At 43.2% G+C, this 21,873-nt stretch overlaps 5 protein-coding genes across 7 annotated transcripts in view; 4 read left to right on the plus strand and 1 right to left on the minus strand.

Moving 5' to 3' along the window:
* The window catches only part of Rhp (GTP-Rho-binding protein rhophilin), a 193,382-nt gene that overhangs the window by 142,614 nt on the left and 28,895 nt on the right, over nucleotides 1-21,873 (plus strand). For all 3 annotated transcript variants that reach the window (XM_028318819.1, XM_028318820.1, XM_028318821.1), the window contains 8 exons: nucleotides 956-1,034; nucleotides 1,624-1,737; nucleotides 2,480-2,600; nucleotides 4,167-4,294; nucleotides 5,612-5,767; nucleotides 7,626-7,948; nucleotides 8,933-9,094; nucleotides 9,602-9,754. In XM_028318819.1, coding sequence (XP_028174620.1) covers nucleotides 956-1,034; nucleotides 1,624-1,737; nucleotides 2,480-2,600; nucleotides 4,167-4,294; nucleotides 5,612-5,767; nucleotides 7,626-7,948; nucleotides 8,933-9,094; nucleotides 9,602-9,754 — 1,236 coding nt within the window. The remainder of the gene's footprint in view (nucleotides 1-955; nucleotides 1,035-1,623; nucleotides 1,738-2,479; nucleotides 2,601-4,166; nucleotides 4,295-5,611; nucleotides 5,768-7,625; nucleotides 7,949-8,932; nucleotides 9,095-9,601; nucleotides 9,755-21,873) is intronic.
* On the plus strand, nucleotides 10,806-13,564 carry LOC114363174 (uncharacterized). Its single transcript, XM_028318823.1, has 2 exons — nucleotides 10,806-11,243; nucleotides 11,545-13,564. The coding sequence occupies exons 1-2, from the start codon at nucleotides 11,216-11,218 to the stop codon at nucleotides 13,497-13,499; spliced, it is 1,983 nt and encodes a 660-aa protein (XP_028174624.1). The 5' UTR covers nucleotides 10,806-11,215; the 3' UTR covers nucleotides 13,500-13,564.
* On the plus strand, nucleotides 13,644-15,890 carry LOC114363182 (carcinine transporter; the record flags this gene model as incomplete). Its single annotated transcript, XM_028318830.1, has 5 exons — nucleotides 13,644-13,908; nucleotides 13,994-14,243; nucleotides 14,343-14,728; nucleotides 15,002-15,180; nucleotides 15,408-15,890. Coding segments are annotated over 5 exons (1,419 nt in total), but the record flags the coding sequence as incomplete, so codon positions are not given.
* On the plus strand, nucleotides 16,136-18,874 carry LOC114363172 (probable cytosolic oligopeptidase A). The gene is made up of 2 exons (XM_028318822.1): nucleotides 16,136-16,314; nucleotides 16,726-18,874. The coding sequence occupies exons 1-2, from the start codon at nucleotides 16,223-16,225 to the stop codon at nucleotides 18,800-18,802; spliced, it is 2,169 nt and encodes a 722-aa protein (XP_028174623.1). The 5' UTR covers nucleotides 16,136-16,222; the 3' UTR covers nucleotides 18,803-18,874.
* LOC114363175 (dynein assembly factor 4, axonemal) lies at nucleotides 19,406-21,742 on the minus strand. Its single transcript, XM_028318824.1, has 3 exons — nucleotides 20,820-21,742; nucleotides 20,069-20,268; nucleotides 19,406-19,652 (listed from the first exon to the last, which is right to left on the minus strand). Exons 1-3 carry the CDS (start codon nucleotides 21,700-21,702, stop codon nucleotides 19,419-19,421), a joined length of 1,317 nt encoding a protein of 438 aa, XP_028174625.1. The 5' UTR covers nucleotides 21,703-21,742; the 3' UTR covers nucleotides 19,406-19,418.

The following is a 21,873-nucleotide window of genomic DNA, read 5'->3' on the forward strand; positions in this document are numbered from 1 at the left end:
TCTCCCTTCACTAGGTAAACCCCTTAATCTACATTGACAGAACCCCCACATTGGCAAAACTCTCACTCTCCCACGTAGACAGAACCCTAACTCTCTCCCCACTTAGGAACCCTCTCCCCACATAGGAACCCTCATCCCACATAGGAACCTTCTCCTACATAGGCAGAACACTCCTCTATATGTAGATAGTAAGTAGCGCGAGGCGTGCGCGAGCTGCGCGACGACCTCGACATGTGCCTCGACCTGGCGCAGGAGAGCGCGCAGCTGGCGCACACCTACACGCAGCTCTACGAGAAGGTAGGATAGGCAACCACCCCCCAAAATAGAAACCCCCTAGGCAAAAGAACCTCCCACATAGGCACCCCCCATTAGCAGAATCCTCCCCCCCATAAATACGAAGCGTGCGACGACCTCGACATGTGCCTCGACCTGGCGCAGGAGAGCGCGCAGCTGGCGCACACCTACACGCAGCTCTACGAGAAGGTAGGACCCTCCCCCTCATGAAGGCAGAACCCTTACCCACTTAGAGGCAAAACTAGTCTGCTCTAAAAGCAACAACCCTTCCCCACATAGGCAGAATCCTCCCCCACACAGGTAGAACCCCCGTTATAGCAGAATCCACCCCACATAGGAAAGTCCCTTCTCATATAGACAGATCCTTTTTTTAGGTGGTAAAAATGCATTGACTTGCATACCCGCCGCTGTGGTCAGGCGACGGGTTATGTGGGGCTTTCTCCTCCAGACGGGAGGGGCCCACCCACTAAAAGTCCACCAATGTCCTTCTTTCTGAGCATAGGGGAGCTAGTACAGTACTGTAACTCTGCAGCAGAGAGCAGCGTTCACATCTACATTCTCCTTTACCCCTCACACGATTCATATGCTTCGTCATACTTAACGACTAATAAGATCTATAAGTTTTTCAATCCAAATTGACCTGTGTATTGATTCTTTTCAGATGCAATCCGAGGGTGTGTTCAACTACGTGCCATACTCGTGGGTCTCCCTGGTCCACGTCAAGACTGAATATTATAAAGGTATTTGTCCTCTATATTTTGTACTTTCCGGTTGTTTACTCGTAGAATTGAGTATTGAGTATTGAATACGACCGGCCCCCACTCTCGCTGTCTCTTACTTTATCAGACCTCGCCAACCCATCTGGCCAGATTGTAGACCCAATTCTCCATTTGCCTCTAGTAAATTAGAAAGGGGTCGTCTTCTTGCAGCGAAGACTATATGATGATACTTTGTAGGTACACAAAACTTCACTGATTCTCAAAGCGTTAGGCGAGCATGAGACTTCTTATGATCCAAAGACTAGCATAAACCTGAGGTGGAATTGTGTAAAGCAATCGTTATCATTTGACAGTTCATAACGCACGATTATTCTGTCAAACGCTTTGTTTAACTGATTTTATCGTACGTAATGAACTGTCTAATGATTACGATTGCTTTACACAATTCCACCTCTTGTCCAATTTGCTTTGCTAGCCTTGAACTATCCTGCAAGTGTTCAAAATTTATGTAGAAGTTTTCTGGAGTGACTATGTTACTTGCGTGGGTAGATAAGAGGACGATCAGCATTATGTAGCTCAATGGTAACTTATATTTTTCTTATTATTCCAGCGCTAGCGCACCAATACTGTGCAACTGGTTTGCTGAACGCGCCATCTGGTGTCAGGGCGCGGGAACGGCTCGCGGCTCTATACTCGCCAGGCGGGGATAGAAACGTCGACAACGGTGAGTGAAAACTAACGCTGAGTTGCACCACCTAACTTTGACCGTAACTATAACGATGACCGGTGTTTTTATATGGATTATGACATATAATTGACCTTTGTTAAGGTTAAAGTAAGATGGTGGAACCCAGCCTAATAATATATTAAACAAAAGATTCAAGACAAAACACCCGACATTTCTTTGTAGGCGCCGAAATCAAATGTCGGGTGTTTTGCAAATTTTGAAAAAAATCGTTTCGGATCTCGCTCGCCGATTGGCGCAGTTACACTATGCGCGAACTTGATAGAAAATTGCGCGAAGACGCGCCCAAAAGTACGGGCAACGCACGGCAAAACGAACTGAACGTGTTTACACTATCTGATTCGATCAAGTTCGCGCAAAGTGTAACTACGCCATAGGAGTAAGTATAACGCTATTTTACCGCTATCCACATTAATTGTCGGTTGTCGGGGCGATTATCGCAAATTCAAATTCAAATTATAATATTTTGCGAAAATGGATTTACATCAGTAGGTGTTACAATTCAACAAGAGATTCGTCGACGTCCATCGTGTATAGTCGCTTCCCATATAGTGAAAATGGCACCAACCAGCTCGTCTGGACTGGGGTGAACAGAACCGCCGACGCCTGGTTAAGATCCGGGCCCGTCACCTGACAAGTATGAACAAGCTCTTAGGGCTCAAACCATAGAAATACTATGCTTTCTTCTAGGCTGGTTGTAATATTTATTTCATAATTTCAGGCTCAGCCAACCCTCCCTCGCTGAAGGACCAGGAGTTGGACTACATGGCGCTGGGACGAGCTCACCTGGTGGAGGCACTGGCCTTGTACGAGGAAGCGCTGAGACTTCAAAGGATGTGCAGGTAACTCAATACTATCCATCTGTTACCCACTTTACAATGAATAGATGTGAAATTTTCATAATTTTTCGTGCATTCGTCTCATTTTCGCTTTCGTTTAACTTTCTCCTGCGATGATGAGATACTGGCGACAGTGGAGTTGCAGTCGTTTAAAATTAATCTGGGGGCACGGCAGTGCCCCCACCAAGTCGAGCAAAAAAGCGGCACGGCCGTACCATCCTTTTCTCGAAGCAATTCAGGCCATTTTCGACCGCCTGTAACTTCGTTGTGGATAAAACTAGAAGGCTGAATTTTCATTAGCTATGCAGGAATTGTAAAGACACGGTATATTTAAAATTTCATTCAATTTGAACCAGTAGTTTAAGAATTATAACGGGTCAAAGTTACTTAATTTTGTCACTCACTGACTATCCCATCAAAAACAATACTTGTCAAAAAAACCAAGTCTCGCAACTCAGTTGTTCTACGGTAAAAAGTTGTGAGATCCATGTAATACCAAGTCCAGGCCAGGAAATCTTTAACGTTTTACAAAATATATTGACTTGGCCATCGCATGAAAACACGTGTAAATTAAATTATTTAGTGCGATGGCCAAGTCAATAATTTATGTAAAACGTTAAAGATTTCCTGGCCTGGACTTGGTATTACATGGATCTCACAACTTTTTACCGTAGAACAACTGAGTTGCGAGACTTGGTTTTTTTGACAAGTATTGTTTTTGATGGGATTTATATTTAGCAAAACCTTTAGTTTCTTAGGCTGAGTTAAGTACACCACCTTATTTAACCGATTGAGTCCCAGACGGCATTAATTAATGTCATAACAATTGATTATCTATTGTGTCTAGATTCGCGGAGCTTGAAGGATTAAACCGTAACAATAACATTATCCGATGCTTTTTGTTTGGAGTTTCGACATATTTTTGACGTTTGTCAAAGTTAAAATAAGATGGTGCAACTCAACCTAACTGTGACTTCCTGTCTCGTTATGATAAGGTGTTGATTTTGCAACATAAATATATGTATTGTCTGATGTGGTGTTGACTACTCATTATGGGAGCAATAAACTTATTGAATTTACTAGTGAAAACCAAACTCAACTGTTCTTTTGGTAAAGCCCTATAGTACGTTTTCCGAGTTTGAGCGGGGCACATAGCTCATAGAGATAATGGCCGTTGGTGCAGTAAAGTTCTCGAGTGGCGACCATGGGCCGGAAGACGTAGCGTGGGCAGGCCTCCCACTAGGTGGACCGACGATCTGGTGAAGGTCGCGGGAAGAACCTGGATGCGGGCAACGCAGGACCGGTCGTTATGGAAATCCTTGGGGGAGGCCTTTTGTCCAGGACGTTATTTGGCTGAAATGAACGAACGTAATTATGTTGCTGTCGCGCTCGCACACTCACTGTGGGCGCCCGTCGCACAGTCGCGACAGCAATATAATTACGCGCGAGCGATAAGGATGGGTAGCTTGGGGTCATTGGTCAAAATTCTACGTGCTCACGGACCAGGCTTTAGTATGTTTGCACTCAGACAACTCCGTTCTTTGGTAAAGTTTTCTCTTGTATTTGCAGGGAGCTCCGCGGCAAAGAGGCGTTATCACGAGCGGTGCGGGCGGCGTTGGAACGCGCGGCGGCGGCGCGGGCGCTGGACGGCCGCGAGCCAGACTTCGCGGAGCTCATCGACGCGCCGCACATACTCCGTAAGTGTATGAGGATAGAGTCGCTATTTGAATGACCAGCATAGTCTTCTTCACGGAGATATTGACGCGCCGCACTGCGTTAGTACCCTTATTCGTATGAGAATAGAGTCGCTATTTACATAACCAAAGAGTTGAAACGCGCGGCGGCGGCGCGGGCGCTAGATGGTCGCGAGCCAGACTTTGCCGAGCTCATCGACGCGCCGCACATACTGCGTAAGTGTACCTTATGTGTATGGGGATAGAGTCGCTACTTCAACAGCTACGAGTCTGACGTTGTCGACCTCACGCTGCGTTCGGCTATATGAATCTGGGAATAGAGTCGCTATTTGAATGACTGAGTGCGAAGTGGCTGCGCGGGCGCTGGACTGCCACGAGCCAGATTTTACTAAGCTGATCGACGCGCTGCACATACTGCGTTAGTGTTTATGATCCTTATGTGTATGGAAATAGAGTCGCTATTTGAATGATCAACTTTAACCTCGTTGGGATGTCAGACGCGCCGCAATGAATTAGTACCCTTATGTGAAAGAGGATGGAGTCGCTATTTAAATGACCAACTGTCTTTGCTGAGATTTCTGACGCGCTTCAGTGATTTAGTACCCTTATGCGTATGAGGATAGAGTCGTTATTTGAATGACCGGTATAGTCTTCTTCACGAAGATTTTGAATCGTCGGAATAATGCGTTCTACCTTAACCTTATGTATAAGAGGATAAAGTCGCTATTTGAATGACCGCCTTCTCTAACTGACCGACAATCCTCGATTATTTGTAAATAGTGTCGATCACCTCAATAAATATGGCAGGGAATGAAATCAGTGGGCCTATAAAAAGTAACAGTCGCGACAGTTTTAATTTCAAAATCGCTTCACAAGAGCGCTATAACTACATCTTACAAATATAACGCCAGAGCCAAATGATGTCTAAATCACAAGTTCTGTCACTTTTTTAACTTTGTCCAGTACTCTTAATTAACCACAACATTATTATATTGTTTTAAGACTGCGAAAGAGGGTAGATCGACATCATTTGTACTAAGCATTGCTGTGGCGAGGTAGTATGTAGTAACTCTGGTGCAAAGGCTCACTAATTTTTTAAATTGTTTTTTTCCTGTGGGAACCTATAAGTGGTTTACTTGTTGCCTATCTTATGTCATTATTACACACTGTAAAACCCTTGTTTTCCTGAATAAATAAATGTCTTCCCGCCAGTTTCCACAGTTGTCATGGCGCTTGCAACAGTGCCGAAATATCAGAAACTCATAATTAAGGTACTAGCAATCCCGTCAATAATTACAACATTATTAATTTCCTCCACAGCATCATCGAAGTTCCAGCTAGCACTCACTCCTCCGGACTTCGCCCAGCACCGCGTGGACGAGCTGTTCCGGCCGCTCGGGCCCATCGCGGTGTTCTCGGCCAAGCGGCACTGGAGCGCGCCGCGGCTGCTGCAGCTGCAGAAGCAGGACAGGCGAGGTAACTAAAGCCCGGTCTGTAAGCACGTAGATTTTTGTCCAATGACCCCAAGCTACCCATCCTTCCTCGGGACTGTGCGACGGGCGCCCGCAGTGAGTGTGCGAGCGCGACAGCAACATAATTACGCGCGAGCGATAAGGATGGGTACCTTGGGGTCATTGGACAAAATTCTTACCAGGACCAGACTTTACAACACTCATACATTTACCGCAATCATCCATCTACTCTCATACAATGGGGTGTTTGTACCGCTAACAGTAGTAGACGAGCTACACTCATACAGTGTAGGTAATACTCCCTGGTAGTCCCAACTCCAGAAGCAAGGTAAGCGAGGTAACCATACTAAAAACACTCATCTAAACTCTATAGTGGCGTAGCTAGCGCTCACACATCCTGACTGCGCTCACCTCTCCCGACTGCGTTCACCCTTCCCGACAGCGTTCACCTCGACTGCGTTCACCCGGACTGCGTTCACCCCGACTGCGCTCACTCCTTCGACTGCGTTCACCCTCCTGACTGCGTTCACCCCTCCCGACTGCGTTCACCTTTCAAAACGCTCGGGCCCATCGCGGTGTTCTCGGCCAAGCGGCACTGGAGCGCGCCGCGGCTGCTGCAGCTGCAGAAGCAGGACAAGCGAGGTAACTACAACACGCAGGTAACAGAAGCAGGACAAGCGAGGTAACTACAACACGCAGGTAACAGAAGCAGGACAAGCGAGGTAACCACAACACGCAGGTAACAGAAGCAGGACAAGCGAGGTAACCACAACACGCAGGTAACAGAAGCAGGACAAGCGAGGTAACTACAACACGCAGGTAACAGAAGCAGGACAAGCGAGGTAACCACAACACTTAGCTAACAGAAGCAGGACAAGCGAGGTAACCATACTAAAAACACTCATCTACGCTCAATTGTAGCGTTCACCCCCGACTGCGTTCACCGGACTGCGTCACCGGACTGCGTTCAAACGATTGCGTTCACCCGACTGCGTTCACATCTCCCGACTGCGTTCACCTTTACTGATTTCATTCACCCCTCCCCACTGCGTTCACCTTTCTCGACTGCGTTAACCCCTCACGACTGCGTTCACTCCTCTCGACTGCATTCACCCCTGCCGACTGCGTTCACTCCCGACTGCGTTCGCTCCCTACTGCGTTCACCCCCTTAATGCGTTCGCTCCCGACTGCGCTCATCCCTGCCGACTGCGTTCACTCCCGACTGTATTCACTCCCGACTGCGTTCACCCCTGCCGACTGCGTTCACACCTCCCGACTGCACTCACCCCTCCCGACTGCACTCACCCCTCCCGACTGCACTCACCCCTCCCGACTGCACTCACCCCTCCCGACTGCACTCACCCCTCCCGACTGCACTCACTCCTCCCGACTTCGCCCAGCACCTAGTGGACGACCTGTTCAAAAGCAAGATAAGCGAGGTAACCATACTAAAAACACTCATCTAAGTGCTGCAACTCCTGTGTAGCCAGGATCTACAGCTTGACCGCGATAATTAGGTTGTAATGTAACACGACTTTACTCATGGTACTCGTGACTAAAAAGAAACATTTATTACGATGAACATCACTTAATTATGAATAATATTACAAGGAAAAAAAAGTGAACTGAGCAGTTCCACCCTGTCGCAACAGCGATGCCCATCGCAATTGGACCACAGTATTTAAATGTATTTACTGTGATGGGACCGTACTCAGCATATGCCGTGGCCCTCGGCGAGGAAGGCCACGACGCTGGTTTTCAGTGTGCCCCATGCCGATGATGCCGAGTGGATTTTTGACTTCATAAAACATCGTGAAATGTCTTTGTATTTTTTACATAAACTTTTAATTTCATAATTTCAGGATCCAGAAGAATACGGAACGGCCGAGACGAATACACAGAAGACAAATCAAGAAAGAGCGAGAAACGGGATAGATCAGAAGACAATAGCACGTACTACAACCAAATAATCAGAAGCGACGAGAAATACACAGAAGAATACGACAAGAAGAAACTGCACAGGGTGATGAAGCAAAACGGGGTTTATATCAACAGTTACAATAACAATAATAATTACGAGTACCATCCGAAAGTGCTGGATTACGAGTCCAATTCGTATAGAAATAAGGTGAATGATACCTTCGTTAAGGAGAACGGTGTGAAGAATGGCGATGTTAATGGCAAGGTATTTATTTCCATTTTTTACGTTCTTTTGTTTGACTATAATGTTAAAATTTTCTTTTTAATTACACTTTTTTAAGTGTATTCCTATAACCTCCCATTGCTGTGTAGAGTACATTTTTCCGCCCTTAAAATAAATAGAGAATTTGACCTGCACTCCCCATAACTTAATTATTAGGTAATTTAGTCTTGACGGTCCGCGATCCTCTTAATTTTACAAGTTGCAAATGAAGGATTTGGCCTGCATTAGACAGACGTGTAGACGGTTTGAGGAGAGTCTTCAATTCTTTAACACCTCAGCTACACTACTCGCGAAGTTGGCCGAAGTAAGATAGTGTAGGTAGACACGCATTTCACTTCGCCTCGAGCAAACTCAACATCCGATAACCGATTGCTGTCGGTATTGCGCCCGAGTCAAAGGGCTTGAAACGTTTCCCAGTGTGAACACGAATTGTTTGACTTCATTACTCTCGGCTAACCAGTGTTGCCAGTCCGGTCTTGTCAGAAATTACCAGAAAAATAAAAAAATGTAAAGTTTTTTAAAAAAAAGTAACCTTCATTTGGGGGGTGCGGAGCGATTGTGTAAGGTAGTTCATGGGATGGATCGTTTACCTAAAATTTTTCGACCATTCCAATCATGAAGACCGAAAAGTGACCGGTCGTATAAAACCGTTTCATGGATTTGCGTTTCATTATCGAAAAACATTCGCTAAAACTCATTGTCTTTAACAAATAATAAATTACATTCATGTTTAAATGCAGTTAATGACATAATTTTTAAACTGTCACTATTAATATTTTTTACTGAATAACCTGCAAAAGTTAATTCTACAATTTCTGAAAAATCACCTAAAAGTAACCTTTTCATTAGTGTAACCTAAAAGTAACCAATGCAGTTCAAAAGTAACCTAAAAGGTTACAAAAGTAACCTTCTGGCAACACTGCGGCTAACTTCAATACTTTTCGTATAATACCTATCTCTTTCCAGCCTACCAAAAATGGGAGGGAGAGGCGAAAAGGCGACCTGCGTCGGGTGGCCAGCGAATACAACGTGTCGAACTCGAAGACGGATGACGAAGGCTTCGGATTCTCAGTGAGGGGCGACGCGCCCGTCGTCATAGCAGCCGTGGAGCCCAACTCTTTGGCTGATGTAAGCTGACGTTATTTTCAAAGAATATAATAAATAAAATATCTATGTAGGTATATGGCACAAAAAGAAAAGTTGCAAAACTAACAAATTATAAAATCGAAAGGAAATCGTAATCATTTATTTAATTAATAAGACAACCGACAAGACATACATTAAAATCATATTTACAACGTTTTTTAACTTAATCTATGTGTAAGCATCATTCTTCACTGGGTGACTTGTATCCTTGTAAGGGATTATAGAAGAAAGAAAGAAAAAATGTTTTTTGGCACTAAATTACAACAACAAGTAATTTGCAACCATGATTGTATCAGTAGGTATATGCCTAGCCAAAAGTCAACCATCAACGAGATATTTTGAATGTAATTTTGTATGGAAAAATTATGGAGACAACTTTAATTTATTCAAATAACACTTATAAAGTACTTTTATTTGACTCCTTTATAATTCAGTACTCCTGATATTTAAATACTTGCTAATTATAGACTTAAAACTAATTCGTTCCAGATTGGGGGCATGCGAGAAGGCGACTTCATAATCTCCATAGGCGAAAAGGACGTCAAGTGGAGCTCCCATGAAGAGGTGGTGCGACTCATACAGCAGGCTGGAGACACCCTCACCATGCGGCTCGCGACGCCCATGGATAAGAGCTTGTTGAAGGTAACTCATCATCACCATAAGAGTAGGCGCACACCGTTGATTTTTCGTCGGCCGATAGTTTAGTCGGGCAGTTGATCAGTATGGGCATGTATGGGAGTGCGCACACTACGCCGATTCGATTTGGCCGATTCTTCATACAATTTGAAATCGGGCACAACTATCGGCCAACTAAAAATCAACGGTATGCGCCTACTCTAAATCTACAGGGTGTTGATTTCAATACTCGCCATATTGATTAAGTAGCTTATTCTGATCATGAATCAGTAAAAAAATTGACTTCGAAAAAAATTAAAATGAACTTTAACTTTAGGTAGTCAAAGAAAAATACTTATTTACACTACCTACTTTACGTGGCTTTCAGTAGGCTATCCGATATGATAAGCGAGCGATCCACCTAGCTCGATGGTGCCGCAGTGTAAACTATTGCAGTTTTGCGAGTCACAGTACAGTTGATTTTGCACGGAAAATATTCGCTAAAAATTCCACATTCGTTTGTAATTTTTTTTTTTTGGTGTATAATGCGCAGTGGCGGGGCAACAACTAAATTTGATGATGTGCGTTCCCTTCGAGAGGCCACTGTGGAAAACGAAGGTTTCGTATACATAAAGATTTAGCAGGACCTCTAAAACAAATGTAGCCAGAATGATAAATTTGTAGGTGTTGTAAGTTGGACGCTACAACCTGCCGAATGTGGTCCCTCAGATGAACTATGTCAAATGCCAAATTACTGAATCTGACCAAATAAGATGAGTTTGATGAATGGTAATATTTAGAAGGTAAATCGTAGGGCTACATACGAAAATAAGAGCTCTGGATAGTTACTGCAAATAAAGAAAATCCAATTAGACGATGGGCCCTCAGTTCTCCAGTGCACAAATTTTACTTTAATGCTACAAATTGGAACTTAAGACTAAGTTTCTTTGGTAAGGTTTTAATTTTAGCAGAAGTAGCCACAATGCTACCCTGAGAGTACAGGGTTTATATATTCTACTAGTACAGAATAAAAGCTCTAGTAAAGTGAGCCCTCGGGCCACACGTTTAAAGTGCCATTAATGTAGTGAGAGATGTGATTGAGATACACAAGGCAGGAGGGTTCGAAATACGTAATTGGACGAGCAACAGCAGCGCCGTGCTAGACAGCATTCCAAAAGAGGCTTTAGGTCCAGTGGCTGTCAAGTTCAAAATAGACGAACAGTTGCAAGGAGAGCGTATTCTTGGCCTAATGTGGTACCCGAAGGAAGACGAACTCGGTTTTGATGTCTCTTTGAAACGGATTCCTGAGAGTGTCATTCATGGTAAAGACAAACCTACAAAACGTTTGATGTTGCGTGTCATAATGTCTGTGTTTGATGTTTTAGGATTTTTGTCGCCCTTCACTATACAAGGAAGAATTATGCTGCAGGATACTTGGAGGATAAACGTCGGTTGGGATGATTTGATACCCGATGACATTTACACAAGATGGTGCCAATGGATCGACATGCTGAAGGTAATTAATCAGATTCGTATCCCAAGATGCTACGTAAATGTCCACCGAACGACCGACGACAGTATGGACCCTAGTACTGAAGCTCCTGTAGCAAAAATGTCATTGGTGGAGAGCCCTATACCGAATCACTGCCAAACAGACACACCAACTTTCGTAGAGGCCGGAGGAAATAGTGCTGCGAATGGGAAAAACTTCAGCGACCTTCAACTTCATGTTTTTAGCGATGCCTCTACAAAAGCTATGAGCGCGGTTGCGTATTGGCGTTGGAATGATGGTGATAAAATTCGTGTTGCATTTTCAGCCAGTAAATGTCGTGTACTGCCGGTTAAGCCGATGACTGTGCCACGAGCTGAACTCCAAGCTGCTGTCCTGGCCGCAAGATTGGCGGACACGATTGGGAAGGAGCACCGACTTGTTCCTGAACGGCGCTTCTTTTGGTCGGATTCAACCACAGTCATCCATTGGATTAGAAATAGCACACGGAAATATAAAGTTTTTGAAGCGAACCGACTGGGTGAAATTGATGAGCTTACTCGTGTGAGTGAGTGGCGACATGTTCCAACCAAAATGAACATAGCAGATTTGGCTACAAGAGATTCATTCAACTTAGACTGTTTTCGCGGCGAATGGTTTACGGGGCCTTCTTTCCTGTACGACGTCGAAACGTCATGGCCCGCAGGTATGGTTCAACCTGAAATAGAACAAATGCAGTCGGGTTACGTCATGGTTATGGAAAATTCACTTGAAGCCTTACCTGTGCCTGACCCGCATCGCTTTTCGTCCTGGCTTCGCCTGGTGAGGGCTACGGCGGTCGCACTCAAGTTTATTGACAAGTGCAGAGGACTTACCGGTGATGTAAATTGCGATACGATGCGACGAGCGGAATCTCTGTTGATAAAACAGGCGCAGATGGACTCCTTTAGCGATGAGATCACGGCATTAAGGAATGGAAAATGTGTAGATCGCAGTAGCCGGTTACTTACCTTAACTCCCTTTGAAGATGAGCAGGGTTTGCTTCGAGTTGGAGGTCGCATTGACGCAGCAGAAGACGTTAATCTTGAGATGAAAAGGCCCGTCATACTGGATGGAAGACACAGAGTGGCACGCCTCATTGTGAGGCACCATCACGTCAAGGCCGCTCATGGGAATCAAGAAACCGTCGTCAATGAGTTAAAGCAGAAATATTGGATTATTAACTTAAGACCTACCGTGAAAACTGTGGTGTCGCAGTGTATGTTGTGCAGAATAAGAAAATGCACTCCACGAATTCCACGTATGGGAGATTTGCCGCATGCTCGGTTGGCGCACCATAATCGTCCATTTACTTACTGCGGCCTAGACCTTTTCGGGCCCATGGAAGTAGCTGTAGGAAGGCGACGCGAGAAAAGGTATGGCGTGTTATTTACCTGCTTAACCGTTCGTGCAGTGAACATAGAAATAGTCCCATCGCTGTCTACAGACTCCCTAATAATGGCTCTAAGAAGAATGGCAGCCCGTCGTGGATGGCCTAGTCACCTGTTTTCAGATAACGGGACTAACCTTCGCGGCGCTGAAAAGGAACTGGCCAGAAGCATTGCCGGCTTAGACCAAGAAGCTCTGAAAAGGGAGGGAGTTAACAACAACATGACTTGGCATTTTATACCTCCGGCTAGCCCCCACTGGGGTGGGGCATGGGAGCGTTTGATCAGAACTGTAAAAACGTCGCTTAAAATTGTAATTGGAGAGAGAACCCTAAAAGAGGAAACGCTATCGACGTTAATGGCGGAGGTGGAGAACATGGTCAATAGTCGCCCATTGTCGCATGTGTCAGTAGATCCGACAACGGGAGAGTCGTTAACGCCGAATCATTTTCTTTTAGGAAGCTCTTCAAATCTGCCTTGTATCGGGGAATTTGATGACACCGACTTGCATCTGAGAAAGCAGTGGCGGAAGGCGCAACGCTTAGCAGACATGTTCTGGAAAAGATGGGTGCGAGAAGTTTTGCCAGACATGCTGCCACGGAAAAAATGGAACTCAGAGCAGGTGCCGTTGCAGGTGGGTGACTTGGTGTTAGTTGTGGACCCAAGTTCTACTCGTAATACATGGCCTAAAGGGATTATTCATCGGGTCTATCCTGGAAAGGACGGACGCATCAGAACCGTGGACGTCAAAACTAAGACCGGAATTTGGCGTAGGTCAGCGGCGCGCGTCGCCCCAATATCCTTGGATAGTGAGTGCTGTTCCAGCACTAGGGTGGGGAGTGTTGCCGATGCATAAAACCTCCGTAGAGGTTTTTCTCTTAGGTTTGATTTTCATTAAAAAACTTGGTTTGACGTCTGTGTCAGTGGAAAAGTACTCCGTGCAAAAGCTGGTGGTTTACAATCGGCAACAAAATAATCCTATTGTATAACCTATTTTCTTCAACAGTGGGACCTAGTTTGCAACCAAGACTTCCTGCCAACACTTGGCTTAGTTCTCCTGGCTGCCGGCGGAATCATAGGAAACTACATCTTCGGCTACCTCCAGGACACCATCGGAAGGAAGCCCTCCTTCTTCATTTATCTTCTCATCGAGTGCATCTTCGGGGTGGCCACTGCATTTGCCCAAAACTACATAGTGTGGATCATTTATAGAATCGGAGTTGGTTTCACCGTGCCAGCTATAATGGCAACGCCTTATGTTTTGGGTTCGTTGTTGAAGACTTCATAATTGCTTCTATCTATTCTGACTTATCTATCTAGTTATCTTAAGTTTCAATTTGTGCATTGCAGCTATTGAACTTGTGGGACCTCGTTGCCGGACTCTCTGCACAATACTTTCCAACATCGCTTATTCGCTGGGTCTTATCATGCTGGCTGGTGTGGTCTACCTCATACGGGACTGGAGGCATCTAGCGTTAGCTACCACGCTGCCGTTCGTCTGCTTCTTCTTATATCTTTGGCCCATGCCAGAGAGCCCCCGATGGCTGCTAGCCAGAGGGCAGTTTGAGAAGGCTGAAGCTATTTTGAAGAATATGGCAAGGTAGAATACGAACATACCCCAAGACTAAGTCTAACATGATGCATTGAAAATCATTTTACTTTGCAGAATAGAAGCATTGAAAATCATTTTACTTTGCAGAATTAATGGCAAGTCCCTTCCTGCGAACTACATGGTCCATTTGCGTCGTAAATACGAGTCCGACAAACTCAAACAGGACATTGAAAGGGAGAAGTCCCGAAAATACGGCATTCTAGACCTCTTCAGAACTCCCAACTTGAGGAAGAAAACCATTATTATAACGTTCATCTGGTTCACGAATACCAGTGTTTATGTGGGCTTATCGTACTATGCCCCTGTGCTGGGAGGTGATGAGTTCTTGAACTTCTTTTTGGCTGGCGTGGTCGAGCTGCCGACTTATTTGTTCTTATGGCCGTCTATGGAGAGGCTTGGAAGACGTTGGACTCTATGTATGAGCATGGTAGTTGGAGGTGTGGCCTGTTTGACCACCTTTCTGGTACAACATGGTGAGTGAATATAAGTTGACATTGCTGATTGCAGTAACCAACACCCAAAATCGTTATCTAATGGTTAGCTCGTGAACTTTTATCTACTTACTTTAGGTATGTAAGCGTATACCTCCCTTATTTAGTTAAATGATTTGAGATCCAACAAAGGAATATGGCTCCTGACAGATCTTGTTTAACTTCATAAACATCTGTTTAAGAAGTTAAACAAGATCGTGGTTAAAGCACTTCTCAAAGGTAAAATGAAGAATTTATTTGGTAAAAACATTCCAGAAACTTACGTGACCCTGGCGTTGTACTGCGTGGGTAAGATGGGCATATCGTCTTCGTTCGTGGTCCTCCCCCTGATGGCTTCAGAACTGTACCCCACCGTGGTAAGGGGTCTAGGCATGAGCCTCAGTTCTGTGCTCGGTATGCTGGGGCCTATCTTCATACCACTAGTCAACTACCTGGTGAGTAGTGATAGGAATCCTTGCATTCTTTCGTGAGGTTTCTCCTGCCTAAGTACTTGTGCTTCATAATAGGTACTTACATACGAGTTTAAGTAAAAAACTTCTCGATGCTTCTTCTCAGCACTGGTCCGCTTTAATGTATCATCAAAACCTAAGTCAAAATCATTACATACTTATGATACATTCATTTCATAGGTAAGTAAATAACTACCGACCCTTTTCCCCAGGGTTCTGACATCATGGTGCTCCCGCTGATCATCATGGGCGCCCTGCTAGTGGCTGGAGGCATTGCTAGCTTACTCCTTCCAGAGACCTTAAACCAGCATCTACCTCAAACACTGGAAGATGGAGAGCGAATGGGCCTCGACACCGATTTCTGCTGCAACCCACCAGTCAAGGAGACGAGGCAGAACAGTTTAGAATCCAAAGACATACAGTTTGACCAGCATTGCTCTGCGTGTAACACACTGTGCTCTTGTCAGCTAGTGAGCGTACCGTTAGTGGAAAATGTATCCGCGATCATTGAAAAGGACAGCGAAAAAGTGGAGTTTATCATTGTGAAATAAAATCGTATTTAACATGAATCACTTTTTTATTCTATTTATCAGTTTATAATGTTTTAATTAACGAAATCAATAGCAATTTAAGTCCATGAGGAGGATTCGATTGAATTGTTAATTTGGTGTTTCTTTTTCTACATAATATTATCGCATGCAAACTGCCTACAAAAAACTTAATCATCACAAACAGATTGACTGTTTGCATTAAACAGTGAATAAATCATCAGAAACAATCAGAGAGAGTTGCATTAAGCTAAGCAGTGAACAAATCGAGGTTTTTTTTTTAAATCGTAAAACCAAATCGATTTTTACAGAGTCCACCAGAATCATAGACACAAAAATGTTTTTTTTTCTACAATAGACATGATAGTGACAGCTGTCAAAACTGTCATGCACTTGTCATTATCATATGTGTTGGGCTGGTGCGGGCGGATTATGAAATAAATATCCTCGAAAAATATTATTTTTAACTTAATTTAATAATGGCTTTGTCGTTCCTCCGCCCTAATGTAATCGCACGTCATGTGAAGAAGCAGTTTTATCAGAACAAACGAAATGCGGGTTATGTTGTCCTGTAAGTATCATCGATTTTCACATTTCTTCCTTCTACTCTTTTGCTTTACTTGTTTGATAAAATAAAAATTAACCCATACCTCACCTATGTTTAAAACTTTAAACACAACAGTGTTCATGATATAGTTTCAGAAATATAATTTGTAATTTAAAAATTCCTAAAAAAGTCTGTAATCCTGAAATCATAATCAGATAAGTGTGGTTATATTTTTAATTGTTTTATAAATTTTAGGTAAAAGGCAGTTATTTGAAAAATATATTTTTCCTTACATTGGACTGCATACTTACACATTGCACAACAATAATGTTTATTTCTTCAACATTATTTATTTTTAAAACAATCTCTGTATTAAATTTAATACTTATTTATTTTCTAGAACACTCAATAATTTAATGCAATTGAACTTTTCAGGATTCCCGAAATTGGCGAAGACGCCGATAAGAACATACTGCTTTCAGAAAATGGAATCCCAGAGTTTAACGATATAACCATTGAGAAATGCATCGCTGCTATCAGCAAACAAAGCTTGGATTACGAAAATGGAGTGAAACAAATTGAGCAATCGACTCCAAACTGCAAAAATGCATTTGTAGAAATATTCCAGCCTTTAGAAAAACTTGACGCACAGCTGGAACTAACATGGGGAATGGCAAAAACATTATATCTGGGTAACAGTTCGCTTATGCCCACAAAATCATACATCCAAATTCATGAAAGAGCACACAAAGCCAGATCAGCTAAGTTTAATAGTGTAGCCATTTTCCAAGCCGCTGTGCAAGAGAAAAACCGCTTGAAGAAACTTACAGACGAAGAACAGAGGCTCTTAGACAAATATGTTCTAGAAGGTAAACTCAATGGTTTAGACATCAAAGGCGCCAAAAGGGAACGCTTAAATAACCTCCTCTCATCGTTACAGAAAGAGAGAAACATGTTTAGAGATAAAGTTAATATTGCAAACAAGGTTTTTGCAAGCACAATCGAAGATGGGTCCATTTTACGGGAGTTCCCTGAAAGTCTGGTTAACGCCATGTCTGTTGGCAGTGATCCTTACAAAGGACCCTGGAAAGTAACGTTGCAACCTCATATTTATGAACCGTTCATGCAATACTGTCCTGATAGAGAACTCCGTTGGAACACTTGGCAGGCCTATGTACAGCGGTGCTCCAATTACGTCAACAAAGAAATAGAGACAAGTTCAAACTTAGAGAAGATCCGCAGTCTCCGTCATGAGCAGGCCAATATTCTAGGATTCGATTCATTTGTTGATATGAGCATGGAAACCAAAATGGCAGGAACAGTAGACAATGTTTATAACGTCCTGGACAGTTTATTAGAATGCGCAAAGCCAATGCAGGAAGTGGAAATTGAACTGTTACAGAGATTTGCTAAAGAAAGAGGATTTGATTCAAAATTAGCCCATTGGGATATTCCTTACTGGCAAAGGAAGCAAAAGTGGTCAATGTATAACTTCGATGAGGACAAAATTCGCGAATACTTCCCACTTCCAAGAGTCATCACCAGCCTCTTTAACCTTTGCAGCACTTTGTTCAAAATCCAAATTGTTGAAAGAACAAATGTGCAGACTTGGCACAAAGATGTTAAGTTTTATGACGTGTTTGACAGTTCCAGTAATTCACCTGTGGCTGGGTTTTACCTAGACCCCTACGCGCGTCAGGATGAGAAGATCCGTATCCATGACGATGCTGGCTGGCACATATCGATCCGGAATAAGTCTTCTGTAACAGGCACTACTCCTCTGTCAGCATTGATATTCAACTTCCAGGCCCCAACAAAGGGTACCCAGTCGTTACTGACCTTCAAAGAGGTTGGAATACTGTTCCAAAGGTTTGGACACTCCCTGCGCCACTTACTCACCAAAGCAAACTACTCGGAAGTTGCAGGGTTGTCGAACGTGGAATGGGATGCGGCTGAAGTCTGTGGACAAGTTATGACACATTGGCTGTACGATCCCCACACGATTCATGCGATCAGCGGACACTACAAAACAGACGAGCCACTGCCAGACGAAATCGTTAAGAACCTTCAGAACGTGAGAGGCCACATGTCAGGTTACAACTTGTGTAGCGAACTGTACCTTTCCAAGTTAGACTTGGAGTTGCATTCGAAGAAGACTTTCTGGCGGGATTTGGTCAGAGACCTGTGGCCGCAGTATCACGTGTTGCCGTTCGACAAGTACAACTCGCACCCGTTGTCGTTCACGAAAATATTTTCGGAGGAGTGGGGTGCCGCTTATTACTGCCACTTGTGGTCGAAGATGATTGCGGCGGACATTTACAGTGCATTTGAGGAAGCGAAGCAAGGCGGGGCGGACGTGGTTAGCGTGGGCAAGCGGTACCGGGACACTTTTCTGGCTTACGGAGGCAGTTGTCACCCTAGCGAGGTGTTCCGAAGGTTCCGCGGCCGCGACCCCTCGCCACACGCGCTCCTCAACAACCTCGGCTTGTCCAAGAAGATAGTTGAAGAATGATACCTTAATTAAATACCTGTACTGTACTGTAATATTATTCCGATATAAATTATAATGTTTCTGTTATAGTTTCGCTGGTGTGTTGATTTTGTGACTCAAAAAGTAATGTTGAAGAACCACAATTCGGATTGAACTTTATTTTCAAATTAGTACTAATCAAATTTTTTTTTATATTTCGATACGATCTCTATTGCAAGAATTGATTAGATCACTTTTCGTTCTAGAATTAGAATTTGCAGATACAGTAAAAATAAATCCAAAATTCTTCTTTTTTCAGCAATTAAATGAAATAAAAGTCTAATAGCAATTACATTTATTTTGAACAACTATTAACTTAATAGTAATAACAAGTCTAGACTCAAACTAAAAAATATGACCGTCTGTCATAAAAAATATGACCGATCAGTCTGCCACTCATTCTCGATTTTCTAGAAGTTTTGAAAGGCATTCTCCAAAATTAATTAATAAGTCAATGCCTGAAGCATTTCTTCTTCGGCAAATGAGCCGAATAATGGTGGATATTATGTCTGTCTGGTTGTGTCGTCGTACCGCATCAGAACGTAATATGTTTCTTACACGTCAGACATACTACTATACAATCATCCGAGTTTTATCATTAATCCGAGTCTGGATTCTGCTCCCACGCGCGTTCCATGTCGTACACGTCCTTCTTTATCTTCTCATCATCGGGCAGCAGCTTGGAAGCGGCCTTCATCTCATCAATAGCTTTGTTGAGCCAACCGACGCGCGCCAGCGCCGCCGCGCGCCTCGCGATGCACTTGGCGCGGCTGCGGCGATTGCCCTCGCATGCTGGCTTCATCAAATCCAGTGCTGTCGAGCAGTCGTTTATCTGGAGAATACAAAAATTCATTTCACTTTAAACAAAACGGGAAAACCGCGTATGATAAGGTTGCGGTGCAATGTTTGCTTTGGAGATTTCGGAAGAAAATTACGTTAATTTGTGCGATTGTAGTAAAATACCTGCCTTGTTATTATACTTACACAAAAAAAATTTTGCTCCTGGACTCTCTGACGATTTCTTACCAGTCCAAAATGAGCAATTTCGAGTAAAACCAGAGAAGTCTTCTTTACTCTACAACGTTAATAAAACAAAGTCCTCCGCCGTAGTGTTTGTCTGCCTTTTGGCGATAGATAGATAGTTACCTACTTAGTACCTAGTCTTTCTATGAGACTGTGACAGACAATTTACACGCGGGCAAAAGCAATTGAGTAAAAGAAAATTAAATACTTAGCTGCACAACTTACACATTTATTGAAATTGCCGAGAGCGAAATGCGTGGCGGCCCTGTTGGCGAACAAGCTCGGCAACTTGTCGGAGAGCCTGATGCCGTGGGTGTACGCGCTAATGGCGCCCAGAAAGTTGCCGCTGCGGAAGAACTCGTCGCCCTTCTCTTTGCACCACTGCGGGTCCTGCTCCTCGGGCCGAAGGTCTTCGGATACGAAGCCTAAAAGAGTCTTAGTTTGTAAGCCATTTGGTTCTTGTTTCTTGTTACATAATATTTATTTAAAAATAATCTAAGTACAAAATTAATAATATGTTACCTATATGTAATAGTAATACCAATTATTAAATTAATTGTATACCTATTGTGATAAATAATTAATAACTAATAATATAATTAATAATATAATTGAATTAATTAAATATTTATAAATTCTTCCCCTCTCTTAGAATGCTGTGCCCGACAGGGTCCATAATTGTATCTTATAAAACCATACATACCACCTCTGTAACATTATGGATGCAATAAAGAATTGAGTACATTTACGTGTCTTTGTTGCTAGGATCTTAAAAACTTTATTTTATACCTAAATAGTATTTCTTTTGGAATTAGGTAATACTTAAGTAAATAATTCTATTTATATTTTTGCTTTCTTACTTGCATGCTACTTCTTACTTGATGTAGCTAATTTTTGGTTTTCTATTTTAACTTTCAAGAGTTGCGAGTTGTTAAAGTTACCTACATAGTTACCTATTTGTTATTAGGTACCTTACCTGTTGCTCTTCTTGCTAATGTTATATTTTTAATCCACGCCTCCTCTTCCTGTGCTGTCGACTCCCTGCTAGGAGTAGGGAATGTTCTTGGCGTGTGAGTGACTTCCAGCTGAGCTGTTTCCCTGAGCCGCGGTAGCACCCTAACTGATGCCTCTTTCTTTTTCTTCTCAACATACTCTGATTTAACAAGAGCTTTAGGTGGAGGTCTAGGCGCTATTTTTTGTTGTTTAGCTAAGTTCGAGTCTTTCGTAATGTTCTTTTCTTTATCATCCACGTCATTGTCAGGCAATTCAACTATTTTAACCCCAGATTTAGTTTTATGATGAGTATCTAAGATTCTATAAGGTATCGGCAGTTCTTTCTGATTTGGAATACTGTCTTTATTTACATTGGTCACCCTCCAGTCTTCCAAAGCGTTCATAGCTTGCTTCCTCTGCTCGTCTCTTCTGGAATCCATCAATTTATGTTGCTTCTCATCAATTTCCATAGCCCGTTGAACAGTGAAACGATCTAACTGACTCTTTTTAATCCTCTTGTCTTCAGACTCTTGCTTAGCTTTTTCTTGGCATTCTTCCAGGATTTCTTGCTTCAGTTTCATTTTTTCTTCTTTAGTGAGCTCTTTCTCTAGGCTTTCCCATTCAACTTGCTCCCTTTTGACCAAATCAATAACGATCATATCTTCCTGAACGACACATTTACCTTTAGAGCTGTCCACGTCGTGTAATAAAAATATTTCGAAGAGAAAAGGGTTGTAGTTCGCTTTTATGTAAGAGTCAGTGGTGAAAATATCAACTTTTTCATGTTTTACCGGGCTGATTGGAATTCTTATGTTCAACGCTTGGGCTGTTTGTGTCCACGTGAAATCTTTAACAATAATTGGCATTTTTCTAGCACATTTATTTATTTAATTGCAGTCAATATCCAATGACAGCTGACAAATAATAACAAATAATAATGTTTACGAGTTGCCATGGAAAAAGTGCGCGGACGATGATGCCGCGGTCTCATTCAAAAAGTCCCGCCCAGTCCCGCCACTCTAGGCGTTCCAACACAC

Source organism: Ostrinia furnacalis, unplaced genomic scaffold (assembly GCF_004193835.3).
Source record: "Ostrinia furnacalis isolate ACB-3 unplaced genomic scaffold, ASM419383v2 OfSCF7013, whole genome shotgun sequence".
Taxonomy (NCBI): Eukaryota; Metazoa; Arthropoda; class Insecta; order Lepidoptera; family Crambidae; genus Ostrinia; species Ostrinia furnacalis.

Excerpts from the sequence above, each read along its gene's own strand:
- LOC114363174 (XM_028318823.1), top strand. The coding sequence starts at position 11,216 with ATGGTGCCAATGGATCGACATGCTGAAG. Across the intron at positions 11,244-11,544 it reads AATGGATCGACATGCTGAAG|CCAGTAAATGTCGTGTACTG; the intron begins GTAATTAATCAG and ends TTGCATTTTCAG.
- LOC114363172 (XM_028318822.1), top strand. The coding sequence starts at position 16,223 with ATGGCTTTGTCGTTCCTCCGCCCTAATGTAATCGCACGTCATGTGAAG. Across the intron at positions 16,315-16,725 it reads AATGCGGGTTATGTTGTCCT|GATTCCCGAAATTGGCGAAG; the intron begins GTAAGTATCATC and ends TGAACTTTTCAG.
- LOC114363175 (XM_028318824.1), bottom strand. The coding sequence starts at position 21,702 with ATGCCAATTATTGTTAAAGATTTCACGTGGACACAAACAGCCCAAGCG. Across the intron at positions 20,269-20,819 it reads ATTAGCAAGAAGAGCAACAG|GCTTCGTATCCGAAGACCTT; the intron begins GTAAGGTACCTA and ends AGACTCTTTTAG. Across the intron at positions 19,653-20,068 it reads TCGGCAATTTCAATAAATGT|ATAAACGACTGCTCGACAGC; the intron begins GTAAGTTGTGCA and ends TGTATTCTCCAG.